Source organism: Leuciscus leuciscus (genome assembly GCF_965113295.1).
Source record: "Leuciscus leuciscus genome assembly, chromosome: 18".
NCBI classification, from domain to species: Eukaryota; Metazoa; Chordata; class Actinopteri; order Cypriniformes; family Leuciscidae; genus Leuciscus; species Leuciscus leuciscus.
In genome coordinates, this window is record NC_138742.1 from 14,782,641 (window position 1) to 14,796,659 (window position 14,019).

The following is a 14,019-nucleotide window of genomic DNA, read 5'->3' on the forward strand; positions in this document are numbered from 1 at the left end:
GCAAATCCCTTGTATTTAAGAAATGCATACAGGTTTGGAACAACATGAGTAAATGATGACAAAATTTTAATCTTTAGGTAAACTATAGCATTAATGTCTTGGCATCAATCACACAGCTGTTCTTTATTAACATTCTCATCTTTCTTTATTCTATTACAGGCCACCAGCTCCCTCAGATGAATCCATGGGCATGGATTCGCTGGAGGGAATTTTGGATCAATTTTAAGAGGTACATCATTAAGAGGTACACTCTGTTCTTGTTGGAGAAGGGCTATCAGATGGCTTGGGGCTCCATGAACTTCCAGACTAATTCACGTGTCCTAAAAGGACACATTACCCATTTGTTACAAATTATCTAATTGTAAAAATTACTTAATTGTTACAATTAAGTTATCGCATGGATTGTATAACAACTAGGCATCACACTCGCTTCCTCCCGCAAACAAAAAAACACACTAAACATGCAGTTTAAAGGACCAGTGTGTTTAAGTCAATAATCATAGGGAATGTTTAATAGCAACTTGTATAATTTCTATGAGAAAGCAGGTGAAGTGTTGGCAAAAAGAGCTTTTGCGCATTAGCTTGTAGTACCTAAACTGCTTAGTCATTCCCTGTTTCAGTCTTATGAATACTCTTCAAAGCAGCATTGTAACTGACAAGTGAAACTATCAAGTGGTTGTATTTTCCATTGACAGACCAAATAGATTAAACGCAAACATTTTTGTATACCAGAAGTTTTTTTTTTTTTATGATGATGCAGAAAAAAACATATTTAGTATATTTCAGTGTGGTTATGTCACCAGAGCAGATTAACAATATTTTACACACAATGTCCTGAATGAGACAGATTGTTCAGGGCACAGACACCGATTTGGTGAAGTGAAGCATCACATGTTCTCTTTTAGACATAGGCATAGGTTTTATTAAACGATATGCAATTATTACTTTTGTATCATTTTCCATATAAACAGTTTTTCAATCGGCTCTTTTATTTGCATGAGTTGTTTGTAATGGCATTTTCAATATTCAGTATTCATATGATTCTACAGTCCGCTTTGGCTAGTAAAGCTAAAATCACAGTTTTATTAACTGGATATCACTTGTGAGTTTTACTTAACTCTGTCTTGTATCATTTGTTCCTTAATGCCGGGGACACACTTAACGACTAGCTGAAACATTCCAAGACTGAACTGAACACACTTATAGACTGTTTCCAATGAATGGAGTAGATTTTAAACACCGACTGTGAACACCGACTGAACGCTACTGTCTCTGACCCCGCGCGTTTGGGCATGATCAGTCGTAAGTATCAAATTACATTCATAATAGGCCTTACAGTCGTTAATTGTGTCCCCACCTTTAAACGCACCATATGATATATAACTAAATTTCGCAAACCTCTCATTACATCATTTATGAGTATGAATCTTGTGTGGACAAAATAACAGTAAGTTTTCATATAAAAAGTAGACATAATACTGTCTCTACATACTCTACAGTGTTTTATGTGTTCACCTCTTCTGTATTTAGTCCTTAGTGCTTTAAGTCATCAACTTTCTTAAAATTTAAATGTAATATAGGCTACATTTTCCTTTCCATAAACTGTGATTTTTTTTTTTTTTTTTTTTTTGCCATTCAACAATACTGTTCTATATCTTGTAAAATATAAATCTTTCATAGTGCTTTGATTAGGAAAATATCAAATGGGATGTTTTTCAAAGGTACCACCTGTAACTGTCTGTATGTAGTTAGTCCTTTTTGGGAAATACAACACAATTTCGTCTCTGTTGTCTATTTGGATGTTCTTTCTGGAGCTCTAACGTATGATTGTGCTAGATATACTCCTGCCTGATTATTGATCCTGAAGATTTCATCAAAATCCTGTTACCTGCCAAAGAAGAGCATAAAGCACTTAATGCATTTGTCATTAAAAAAATGTCAAAGTTGCAATTTTTTTCATTTAATACATGTGACTAAATATGTAAAGCAGGTATATATGATTTTTTTTTTCAAAGAAATATTCAAATTTCCATGTTAAGAATCTGATAAATAAAGTCAAAATACCATTCGAGACTCTTGCCTGATAATTCAATAGTTCTGGATTTCTACATAATAAATGATTGTCTCATGTTTCATAATTTTGCGTTGAACGATGATTACTGTTAATTTAAAGAGAGTAAAAAAGAAATCAAAAATTGTTCATGAAATAAGCACTGTGGCATTATTTCAGACTCCACCCTCATTAAATTACCAATGAAGAGACAATTACTAACTTGAAATGATTATTTATACTCAGCTAGCTTCAACAGTCAAAAAAGGTCATCTTTACATTTTACACAAGACTTTGATGACAAAATGATAACTGATTTTACAGAGCCCTATGGTGAGCCCTCTGGTCTCCCTTCAGTCAGATCTTGAACAACAAGACACTAGTAGAGGAGTGGAAAGAGTGCAGAGAGGAAAAGAGTGACAGAACACCTGGGTGGAGTAATTGCCTTTTCATTCTATCAGATCCAAATGCTACAAGAACATTAATGTGCATTTAAATCCAGACATCTCAGTCGCTCAGCAATCCTCTAATCGCAGGCCAATGAGGAAGAGGTAACTAAATTACCTTAACAAATCCCTCTCCAGGAACGGTCACTGTATCCATGATGTTTTGAACCAATTTTGCTCATTAGTGAGGTTTTAAATTTCTTTTACAATGAATTACACAAATATTCTCTTGCCCGAGACAAAATATCATTGCTTTTGCCTAAGTTTAGCTGTGTACACACAAAATAATGCCAAACCCACTAATCTAAACAGAAAATTTATGCATGCAGATTTATGGCAGAAAAAGTTCATTGAAAATGCCTGAAACAGTAGTTTTGAAAATGACATGGTTGGGGGGGATCAAGTGCTTGTATCAGGTAAAAGTTATGGTATAACAGTTATGTAGACTAGTTGAGTTTTGCATGTTTTATATATATATATATATATATATATAATGAATTATGTGTGACTGTGCTTCTTTTAAAGAAACACATACTGGGCGATTAGGCCACAGTTAAACGACACAACAGCTTGAGACAGACTAGAAGAGGGATCCAAATTCCCAAAGGATTTATGAAGCTTTTAGTCGTGAATGAACATCCACCTGACCCAAGATTTAAAGGAATGTTTCCTTCATTTTGGGAGATAGAAAAAAGAACATTGCATTGATACAAACACAAGGCGAATGGTGGAAATGGAAGAGCCAAACTGGAAAACACACACACACACACACACACACACCAAGCACAACTGAATAATGTCGACTGTAAGTAGAATGTAAAGAAATCTGTTGCAAAATGCTAATAATATTGTACACGTGTCACATCTCTGAAAAATCAAAGAAAAAATAAACTGAAATGAAATGAATGTGTGAGATTTAAACCCTGTGAAACTGGAAAGCATGCAGAAGTCCACTTCTAGCGTAGTTCACTCTTAGTAGACTAGAAACGACAGAGGTGCCCCTGAGCGGCGTTAGCCACCTGATCTCGCTCCCTATACCTGGAGGTACAGAGCGCAGTCCTCAGCAGGAAGTCCTCATCTTACCCTCATTCTTAGTCCTTGGGAAGGGGTTATAGTGTCTCGATTGCCTTTGGAAGTGTGTGTGTGATTCTCCCCATGGCAAACTTTGTTGGTATGTTGGAGGTGTGTGAAGATGAGGTGTGTGAAATGATCGAACGTATATGATGCTTCAGGGATTCAAAGTTTCCTGGCAGTGTTTATAAGGCTTGTGTTTTGAGCTCAATCGGTTCTCCTCTGGTCTCCTGCTGGGCCTCGGCCTCGGGAGGCCGGTCGCCCTTGAGTGTGGCCAGTCGCTCGGACAGGCCGCGCATGCGTGGAAAGAGCATGAAGTCGTACAGCAGGGCACCCATAGCACCGCCGATCATAGGGCCCACCCAGTAGACCTACCAGAACAGACAGAAAACTGTTACGTTTATGATTCAATACGCAAAATGTTTCTTCATCTGAATATGATGGAAATGTGCCTCACCCAATGGTTAATAAAGTTCCTAAACAGCACAGCAGGGGCAAAAGACCTGGCAGGGTTCATTCCAGCTCCAGTGTAATACATCTGCAATGAGATTCATGTCACGTCAAGTCTTTGTGTTACACTTGAGAAATAAGGGCATACAGGAGTAGGAGGAGGAGCAGGAGTAAATACAGGAGTAAATTATGACAAAATTTAAATTTTTAGGTGAGCTGCTTTTAAGACTGAATCTGTCCTGTGGATGGCCTCTTACCCCCAGCAGGTGACCCAAAAGCACTGAGAAACCAATGGACAGGGCAGCAGACCCCAGTCGCCCGTTTCGCCTCTCATCCGTCACAGCGAAGACACAGACTACGAGTTGCAGAGTCAGGAATATCTCTATGGTGGTGGCCATTCCCACACTGATGCCTGGCTGAAGCTGAAAGCATATATACGCATACGCTGTAGGAAAAACTGCCAAAAAATTATCCAATATACATTTATTGTCCACTATTATTTTCATGTGAAATGATCTTTTTTTAAACATCTCTGGTTCAAACCATTGGTCAATCAGTTTGTATCACTTGTAAATAAGCCATTATTTTAACTAATGAACTCACTGATTCAAATGCACCCTCTTACCGTGTTCAGGGCCAGATTGCCTCTCATATTGCTTGGCGTGACCCCATACAGCACAGCGGCTCCAGCCAGTGCGCCCAAGCACTGAGCACAGATGTAGAAGAAAGCACGAAACAGGGACATCTGCGAGCCGATCAGGTAGGCGAACGTGACGGCCGGGTTGATGTGGCCACCGCTGATGTGGCCGATGGACTGGATGAGTGTGGCAGCTGCCAGCCCGAAGCAGAAGGCAACTTGGAGCACGTTGTGTGGCCCGGTGGTCCAACGCAGAGCTGCTCCCAGCCCGAAGAACACAAAGAACATGGTGCCGTAGAACTCGGCAAACACAGCCCGCCAAAAAGACATGGACCGGAACTCCCACATGGCTGCTATAACTCAGAGACGATGCCAAAAAATATGGAGGGACTTTAGAGTGAGAAGGAGAAGAACCTCCAAGAGCTTCCTCTCAGATCTGGATGTGTTCCCTTTGAACACAAAGGCGTATAAACTATGGAAAACCAAGCATAAATGCCTCTAACCTACAAAGAAGTTCGCGTGAAAAGCAGCCCTGCTTCACAAGACTGAAATCATTTGCTCCGTTAATTTCTATCTTGTGGTTTTTGTCATAAAACCTTAAGTGTGAAACTGGCAGGTGATCTCTGCATCTACGTGAAAGTTCGAGATGATATTTAATAAAAGAACACGGATAGACAAATGATGAGCATGTCCTGCAGACATTCAACCTCTCTGATGGGAAAGTGAGAGGCCACAGGGGTATTTATAACGACTATGACCCTCAGTGACACTATAATCCTTTGGCTGAATTGTGGGAGGGGGCTGCAGAAAAAACAACAAATCAAAAAGTTCTTAACCCTTTTCTGTCCTGCGCTACCTTTTAGCTTATGATCATCACCGTAAAGCTTTCAATATTTTTGCCATTGAGGTACGGTGAAATGTTAACGAATCTTGGTGGGAAATTCACTTTGAACTTAGTTTTCAACTAAAAATAAACATCTCAAACTGGATGAGAAAAGTCATAAAAGACATTAATGAAAATGTTCAGAAATATAAATATTTGAACATCAGGCGAAAGGGAAATGGTGAATTTATAAAATGTGGGAACATGATGACATTTAGAAGAACAGCTGCTGAGAATCACTGTCACATCCCATCCCAGCCCACAACAGAGAACAGTGTTTAGGAACGGCCTCTTCTCTGGCCCCGGCTACAACACTAGGGCCCCAAAAAGGGTCTAGAGCCCTTCACAGTGTGGATTAAGTGCTGACACAAAGAAACAAACCCTCTCATACAACAGAAGGAAGCCTCACATGGATGTAACCTATCATAACTAACACTCCACATGCACAGGACAAGAAAAGTCTATGGGTTTTTTAGTAACAACATCAAAATAAAATAACACAATTAAATATCACATATGAGGCTGTCTATGCACAATGCATAAATGTAAATATAATATTTGCCAGATGTTTTATTCTGCTTCGGTTTAAAATAAAATAAAACATTATTATATAATTATAATAAAAATATAATATAATATTTGGCAGATGCTTTTATTCAAAGTGATACACATTGCATTTAAAATACAGACTTCAATGTTAAGCTTTGGATAAATGCATCTGACAAATGCATTTTAGTACACATTGTGCCACTTTTTCATTTCAAACACTTTGCTTGTGGTATTTAATAGTTGTGTCATCATCAACGCACAGCATACCACACAAATCGCACGCTTGTGAAACCATTTTTACTGTAACCGCATGAAATAGTGACTTTTCCACAGCACACAATGAGGGCTTTGCCGTAGCACCTCCATTCCCTGGTCAAGGCAGAGCCAGTTGGTTCTGTGCAGAACTGATTAGGCAGAGTTTTACATTGTGTGTGCTGGCGGGACTGCTGGCCTGAGGCCCATTAAAGCTCTGGAAAATCCATGTTTGGTGGCAGGAGGTGATAGTGGGGTGAGGGCAACACTGAGCCTCTTCTCTGGGCAATCACGGTGAGCTAGTCTAGTGAAAGGATACTGCTTCGCTTGTGCTTTTGCTCTTTCATTTGGGATGAACCAAAAATGCTGGCCGCAACAGTTTCTGTTGCCTTTGATTCAATTTTTTTTTGTGTGTGTGTGTGTGTGTGTGGTCGGGCCATTGTCTCAAATGATAGGTGCTTTATTTGCAAATGTTACTAGAACAAGAAGTGTGATAACTGTTCTAAAAGCCAAAGTGTAAACTGTTTCTATAACAATTTTAGAAAACATTGAATATCAGATTGCAAGTTCTTTCAGTTATAATCTTTTCAGCCATACTGTAGGAAATTACAATGTGGTCCTTTAAGGCAAAGCACTTCCTTAACCAAAGATGGGTATTAGCTAAGCAATCAAGGTATCATATATCTGACCCCCTCTATATCCAATTTCATGTTTGGTGAGATAACCAACCAGGCCAGTTGCACTTTCTGTGGAAGCAGGTGATCCGGTTGGGTTGCAAGTTGCAGTAGCTCTGCAAGGCCGGCTCAGAGTAACCGACTTTGTGTACATCTATTGTGGGCAGGATTACTCCACGCCATTGCCTGCTCATGTGTCCGTAAGCCGCCTTTTGTCGCACAGGAGAGACAGCTTAAAACCGCTTGCGTGAGGACTTTGCTATTACCTCTGGTGCAGACTGCTGACACCAACACAACCCTCCACAACCTCCCATACCACCACTGTCTTAAACAAAACGCTAGCTCAGGGAACTCAACCCCCTAAAATATTCCAGACCTTACAGATCAACTGTTGATCTGAACATACAGTCCCTCCAGATACCATTCATCCGTCATTACATCTCCATCTTCTGTATTAAGTTATTTAGGGTAGTTATTAAGAAGAACCTGGTTTCATTTTGAATGCACAATAAAAATGTCAGACAGTCAGTTAAAACAGCATATGCTCATTACAATAAAAAAAAATAAAAAAAGAAGATTTTCCTACCATACAAATATTTAAACATTTTTAAATCAAGAATATCAAAAATGTCTATCAGTGAGGAAAGAAAAATAATCTTGTTTTCCATTTGAATTAAGTTTATATTTCTGACCCCAATGGCAGATATTCTTTTCTTATTTTAAGGAAACGTTAACTTAATTTTGTTTTCAGAAAGCAAGACTTAATATCCTAAGTAATTTTGCCTATCAAGTAAATCTTGATTTAAAACATCCTTTCACAGTTGAAGTCATCTTTTGTAATTATATTACAAAATATTATTATAATATATAATATAATAATATATTAGTAATAGTAATATATATATAACATATTATTATAATTTCTATGAAATTTGTAATTTCTGGACTCCAGGGCCCGTATCCCTAAAGATTCTGAGAATCCTCTCAGAGAGCTCCTAACTTAACCTAAAAATTCCTTGCCAGGAGTTTTAGCTTAGAAGTGATTCCAGAACATTTTCAGTGAACTCTGAGCAAGGAATGGATGGAAAATCCTATCTTAGTGAGGAGGTGTGGTTGACCCCGTTGCTAGGTATGAGTCATCATTTCAAAAGCCGTGATTGGTTGATCCTACAAGTTGGATGAAAATGAACTTTTGGTGATAATGAGCAAAGGATGTACCCTCAAATCAATAAACATAATTATACACTCTAATCTTATCCAGACTGTAATTGTAAATAATATTTCACATTCAAGAAAATATCTGGAAAATGAATAGTACGCTGTAGGGGTTATAGCCTAACATTAGAATCTAAAATATGTGAAAACTTAAGCTCATTACACCCTGTTCAAATAATGATTCATGTCTTATTTGCTCATATTAATATCCTAGCTGGCATATTTTGTTCTTTCACTCCCATATGGACCCCATTGAAAACAAGATGGCCTATCTCAAGGGGCTGTCCTTAATGAAGTAGAAATTGCAACGTTACAACTCAGTGTGGTCTTAACGAGGGTAACACGGCTCAGCTTTAATCAATGTCTGTGATTGCTGGCTGGTCTATTTATGAAGGCTTGTTAACAAATATCCTACAAACACAGAAAATGGAGAAAAAAAGGTTTTGTGCAGCTGCTTAGGGGAACTCCTAAGCCACTAAAAGTCCTCTTCCCTGCTCTTAGCAGATCTCGCCTTAGGAGCCCTTTTAAGCACTAGGAATCTTGAGGAATAGCTTTTATATTAACTGGGATTTTCGTGTCACTTTTAGGGGAAATTCTAAGAAAACGTCATGACTCTGAGAATTTTCTTAGAATTTGGCCGCTAGGAGCCACTTTTTGCACAGAACCTCAGGGCTGAAGATAAGTGCTGAATGGAAACCTTACCTTCTTACATTAGTGGTCCAACTAGAACCCAGACCCCAAACCATTAGTATGATCAGGAAATTGTTGCCTGGAATCCCTGGATCCATCCACCTAATGTGGTAGAACAATAATATGGTGAATAAAAAGTAATTTCATCAATTCTGGGATGAATACTGAATAACTGATTAAATAAAGACGTTGTGGAATGGTGAACGTTTTCAATGTGTGAGCAAAACTTTAAAGAACTCTATAATACACCGAGTTTTGTTTTCACCCAGACTTTTAGCTTTAAAAACAGATGCAGTCCCGTCCAATGTAGTATCACTTCTCAAAAACGCAAAGTGCAGATTCATTCTTGCAGGCCTGTTCAGCACATAGACAGTATAAGAAAGGGGTTCAGCAGAAATGGAACTATAGCGACATCTTGTGGGAGCAGCACAATTGCTCTCTTTTCATAAAGCGAGGACAAAATGTTCCGGAACCTCAGAAGCCTGTTTTTTAGGAATACACAAACAAATGCGGTCCTGTCATCGATTTGATGAATCCATATTAAAATATTTGTTTTAACAGTGTTCACGATAAATCTCATATTTAGAATTGAGGGTTAATTGTGAATAAATCTGCTGCCAAAACCAGACAATGTTAGCTGCTATTATAATTTAATAAACACAATATTGGATGATATATCGCGCACTGCTGAAAATTATCCAAAATGATGTACAAACATAGGACAAGAAAATCCAAAGTGTTGTTTAGAGACAGTTTATTAGAAATATGTAGACAAAAACCTCACTGCTTTTAACAAACTGAAATTTATAAACCTGAAATGACAGGTCACAACATCTTTTTCATGATTTTATCTTTTCATCTTTTACTCACACCTGCATTGATATTAAGAGTGCAAACACAAATTGGTCATCTATTGATAATGTTTTTTAAATCTGTTGATAAGTTACCCTTTCTGTACAGCGGTGAGCATATTTTTAATTACTTGTCTTTACATATATGGAAGAAACCAGTGCATGATTGCCTGCTACACGTCTATGTGTGATACAAAACAACAAATACTAACTGCCATCCTGAAATTATTTTGTCAAGCAGTGTGTACAGACATGACTATGCACTTTGAACATGTTGGATTGACACATAAACCTATCTGAGGGTCAAAACTGCAGCTAAAACACTTAAAATGGGGGTTTGCAATAAATCAGTGCAAGGGTTTTGAATATGCCATTCTGATTTCAAATACAGCACTAGTGAAAACCAAATGTCTTGGCTGGCAATGCAGAAGCATGTACCTTAAGACAGTGCTTCCTTCGAGGAAATCGGAGCTTAAACACAAAGAAACAAAAAAAATTATTAAATAAAATGTACAGTTTGAATGAGAGGGAGAAGGCAGAATATGTTGAAAAAGTCATTCATGTCCTTTTTCCAGTACTACAAATTACAATGTCTACATTACATGATGCAATAACCTCACTGACACTGAGGAAAAGCCCAAGACTTAGAAGCCATTGAGTAAACTGACCATAACTGGTGTCCACAATACATCATTGAGAGCTCGTAATTGTCCATGCAGAACAGTAAAGTAAAGTGTGTATGTATTGTCGAGGGGCTAACGTTGCCATCAACACAACAGTAAAAATTCCTCCCTTGTGACTTTCTGCAGAAAGACCTTGAAAAACAGTTCCGAAAACTATGCAGTTTTAAATGGCTACCAACTCAAACTTAGTCTCTCTCTTCATTTAAGTATTAAATTAAAATTCTTGCTTTCTTCTGCATGACGGTTTCCTGTTGCTTCACTCGAGGTCAGGCATTTCTGAAACATTTGAAAATAAATTAAAGTTAATACATTTCATTTTTATATTTTAATCATTAATAATGTATAAAGTTGTAGCAGCAAACATTATATAGATTTTCTAAATGTAAAAAAACAAAAGTCACAGAGGAGAGACAGATAATTTAAGAAAACGTACTTTCGTCATCACTATCCACAGACTCTTCCTGGAATTTGAAATAAAATCAGGTCAAACACATTTCAGCAATGCCGCAATTATAAAAACATTTTTATAATTAGGTTATTATTAACTAACTAACTTACAATAAACCAATCATTTAAAACTAATATTATGTCTTCAATAATTCTCTCACATCATCAGCACCATCCACATCTGGTAGGTCATCTTCCCCTCCCATGTTGTTCATCATCTTTAAAATCAAACAAATGCATATGAATATAATTTATTTTCCCAATTATTATTTTCCCAGAAATGTTAGATTATTAATAGCAGTATATATGTAAACATGAACCTCTGAAAAGCGATCGAAACTGGACAATTCTTCATCCGAGTCATCCTCCCAGTCTTTCCAGTTATTGAAGTCAACACTGAGCCAATTGAGCTGCACAAAGAACAAGAGAAACATCAATTAACACAAGTGATCTTATTGCTAAATGGAGTTACATTTTAATAGTTTAAACGGACCAAACACTGACCTTCGCCTTCTCTTTTGTTAACCTTGGCCAAGACTTGCCAGATTCTGCTTTTCTTAGACAGCAAAACACAGACCTGTCTGTGCGTTTATGTTTAGAGTCCTGCAAAAGAATAATAGAGTTCTGTGTACCTCTTAAACCAGTGAGAACACCATGAGCCATGCAGATTGAGCTCTTACAACCTGAATTACACCAGAAACCATCAGGTGGAGTAGCGTTGTCAAACATACCGCTACTACTGGTACCGGTCGGTAAAAAAAAAAAAAAAAAAAAAAACCTTGCCAGTACCAGCATTCCTGAAGTATCAGTAGTACCGAGTACCAGGTATTTTTGGTACCCGCTGATAGACACTGTTTTCAAACGCCGTCTTTTGTGTTTGTTTGAGCGCTCTCTGTGCGTCAAAGGTTTCTATTTACACAGTTGTTGTTTTGGGGGGGGGGGGGGGGGGGGGTTAACAAGCGTTGAGCATTATAGCCAATCGCAATCATATCTGTTGAGTTGCTAGTCAGTAAATTAGTCAGAACCAGCTTAACACCGCTGAAAAAGACAAAAAAAATGTAAGTACTTAATTCAACAGTTTTTGCTCTGGTACCAAAATTGGTACCGAGAACAGCTAATTTTACTGGTATTGGCACTACTGAACTACTGAAATGTTGGTACCGTGACAACCCCTGAGGTGGAGTACTTACATTTGGGTCAATGGACTCAAATAGTTCTACTTCATTATGGTGTTTCATGTTATCTGTTCCTCCAACACAACTAAAACAAAAAATATAGCATATTACAATTTAGAATTAACTACTATATTGTACTTTAAAAACACTAAAGAGGCAAGCATTCACATTTGCAATGCAAATACTAAAACATTTTAACTGAGTATCATTATATTGCATTAAAAACATTAGATCATAATTATATTTTGGAATAGCAATTTGAAAATGGATGTACCTGAAATCAAGCTTTGTTTTGTTAAATTTAACTTGGACATCTTTGCTGTCTTCTATACAGAATTCAATGAAGACGGCCTCTCGTCTGTCATACCACTTGGCAGTTGCTGGCTGCCTGTAAAACAAATGGAATTAAAACCAATATATTTGAAAGAGCATGCAGAATTTAAGGTTATACAACACTTCAATATGACATCGGAATAAAGCGATGATATTTAGTTCTAATGGGGAACATGGTGAACTAAGCAACCAGCTAAGTGTATTTGGTAAAAGACGAACTCAAGAACTCCACACTAAAAGCGCAGCTCTAAATTAAGATGTGCGAGCAGGAGGCCCTGGCGGGGGGTGGAGCAAAAATGATGTTACCATGGAAACCAGTTTGTATTGACTGGCAGGTTCATGCATGGGATCTGAAAAATTTACCTTGGGCTTCACTACAGTAAAAACAAAGACAGAACCAAGCCCCTGAAAAAAATATTTGTTTCTAATATTTTGTACTGTATTTTAACTGCATGAACTAAAGCTAAAGGTATATATGCAATGCAACTAAGTGTAATTTGACATAATTGAGAGTTAAGAATTAAATGGTGGTTAATTTAATCATACCAATGCAGAAGATGCTGCAATGTTTAGAGCTGGTGTTGAAGACATGTAGATATTCTGGTCATGATTATTGCCTGTTGCAAACTTAGTCCAACCTGAATTTGCTGGTCTTACATAGTTCAAGATCGTCTCTGTGTCTTGTCAAAGTGGTGCTCAGCTGGTTTAGCTTGGAGGCTGGCTTATAACCCACATGATCAGATGAAGTGACCCAAACCCTTTTAAAACCATCCAACGAACCAGCCTGGGAGACCAAACTAAGACCTTTCAGCAGAGCAACTGGCTGCCCAGCTGAGCACCAGCTTGGAAGACTAGCTGATTTAAGACCGTCTTAAACAGTTAAGACCAGCAAACCTTTTTTTCTAGCTGGGAACACCCTGCAGACCTTGATCTGCGTAAGGCTTAATCTAGGGCGTGGAAATTGCTAGAACATTCTACAGTCATGCAGATGAATTATTAAATTAAGAAGAATAAAGCAATAGCAAACTGAGCAGTAGTAATTCTCATGTTAGCTGTACAATAACTTCAGGCCCTGACAATCTAGCTGCAAACCAGCTAGCTAAGCTCTTCTGTGCAAGCAATGTGCGCTGTTTCCACCACCGATTAAGGTTTTTCTATGCTATTTAAAACGTCTTTCCGAGAATAACTAGTATTCTCTTAAATGTCCATATGTGACAACTGCCGCATGTGAGAAAATCTGATGTTTAACGTTACCTGATAGAGGTTATGAACACATTTGCTAACTAGCTAATAAGTTAGTGCATCCTTATCACCGCCAGTCAAACTCACATGTCGATATCTTCTTTCAGTTCACACAAAAATAAGCGTTGCCACTTTCGTCCTCTCGCCTGTGGTAGTGTTTTGAATTTACGCTGTCAGTTCAAAGCGCATGCATAAAGACGGAAACTAGCTGTTTATGCGCCGCTCCGTCACCCTGCACAGGAATCGCGCGTGTCCGTCTACTCACTGGCGCGTAGTGACGTCACCTCAACGTTTCTAGCGACTTCTGCTGCGCGCTCCGCGCCATGCGCGCACCTGAGCAAATGCGTCTCCATAGTAACGCAGACCTCGCT

The 14,019-nt window shown here is 38.2% G+C and overlaps 3 protein-coding genes across 3 annotated transcripts in view; 1 reads left to right on the forward strand and 2 right to left on the reverse strand.

Annotated features, from left to right (window-relative positions):
• The window catches only part of stat6 (signal transducer and activator of transcription 6, interleukin-4 induced), a 34,727-nt gene extending 32,661 nt beyond the window's left edge, over positions 1-2,066 (forward strand). The window contains exon 21 of the mRNA XM_082144887.1: positions 160-2,066. Within this exon, the coding sequence (XP_082001013.1) occupies positions 160-226 (67 nt within the window). The 3' untranslated portion in view covers positions 227-2,066. The remainder of the gene's footprint in view (positions 1-159) is intronic.
• On the reverse strand, positions 1,803-7,958 carry mipa (major intrinsic protein of lens fiber a). The gene is made up of 4 exons (XM_082144935.1): positions 4,643-7,958; positions 4,275-4,439; positions 4,025-4,105; positions 1,803-3,938 (listed from the first exon to the last, which is right to left on the reverse strand). Exons 1-4 carry the CDS (start codon positions 5,000-5,002, stop codon positions 3,753-3,755), a joined length of 792 nt encoding a protein of 263 aa, XP_082001061.1. The 5' UTR covers positions 5,003-7,958; the 3' UTR covers positions 1,803-3,752.
• Positions 7,959-9,654: 1,696 nt separating this feature from the next.
• ptges3a (prostaglandin E synthase 3a (cytosolic)) lies at positions 9,655-13,923 on the reverse strand. Its single transcript, XM_082146400.1, has 8 exons — positions 13,736-13,923; positions 12,348-12,461; positions 12,089-12,158; positions 11,403-11,501; positions 11,219-11,308; positions 11,060-11,116; positions 10,885-10,912; positions 9,655-10,727 (listed from the first exon to the last, which is right to left on the reverse strand). Coding segments are annotated over exons 1-8 (480 nt in total). The 5' UTR covers positions 13,738-13,923; the 3' UTR covers positions 9,655-10,707.
• Between the last annotated feature and the right edge of the window lie 96 nt (positions 13,924-14,019).

What these genes read in the sequence shown, in the direction of transcription:
- mipa (XM_082144935.1), bottom strand. Translation starts at nt 5,002, where the DNA reads ATGTGGGAGTTCCGGTCCATGTCTTTTTGGCGGGCTGTGTTTGCCGAG. An exon ending in TTTTGGGTCACCTGCTGGGG is followed by an intron (nt 4,106 to 4,274) that starts GTAAGAGGCCAT and finishes ATCTCATTGCAG; the next exon opens with ATGTATTACACTGGAGCTGG. An exon ending in GGAACTTTATTAACCATTGG is followed by an intron (nt 3,939 to 4,024) that starts GTGAGGCACATT and finishes CTGTTCTGGTAG; the next exon opens with GTCTACTGGGTGGGCCCTAT.
- ptges3a (XM_082146400.1), bottom strand. An exon ending in ATGTGGATGGTGCTGATGAT is followed by an intron (nt 10,913 to 11,059) that starts GTGAGAGAATTA and finishes TTCAAATTCCAG; the next exon opens with GAAGAGTCTGTGGATAGTGA. An exon ending in TGTGGATAGTGATGACGAAA is followed by an intron (nt 10,728 to 10,884) that starts GTACGTTTTCTT and finishes CAAATGTTTCAG; the next exon opens with AAATGCCTGACCTCGAGTGA.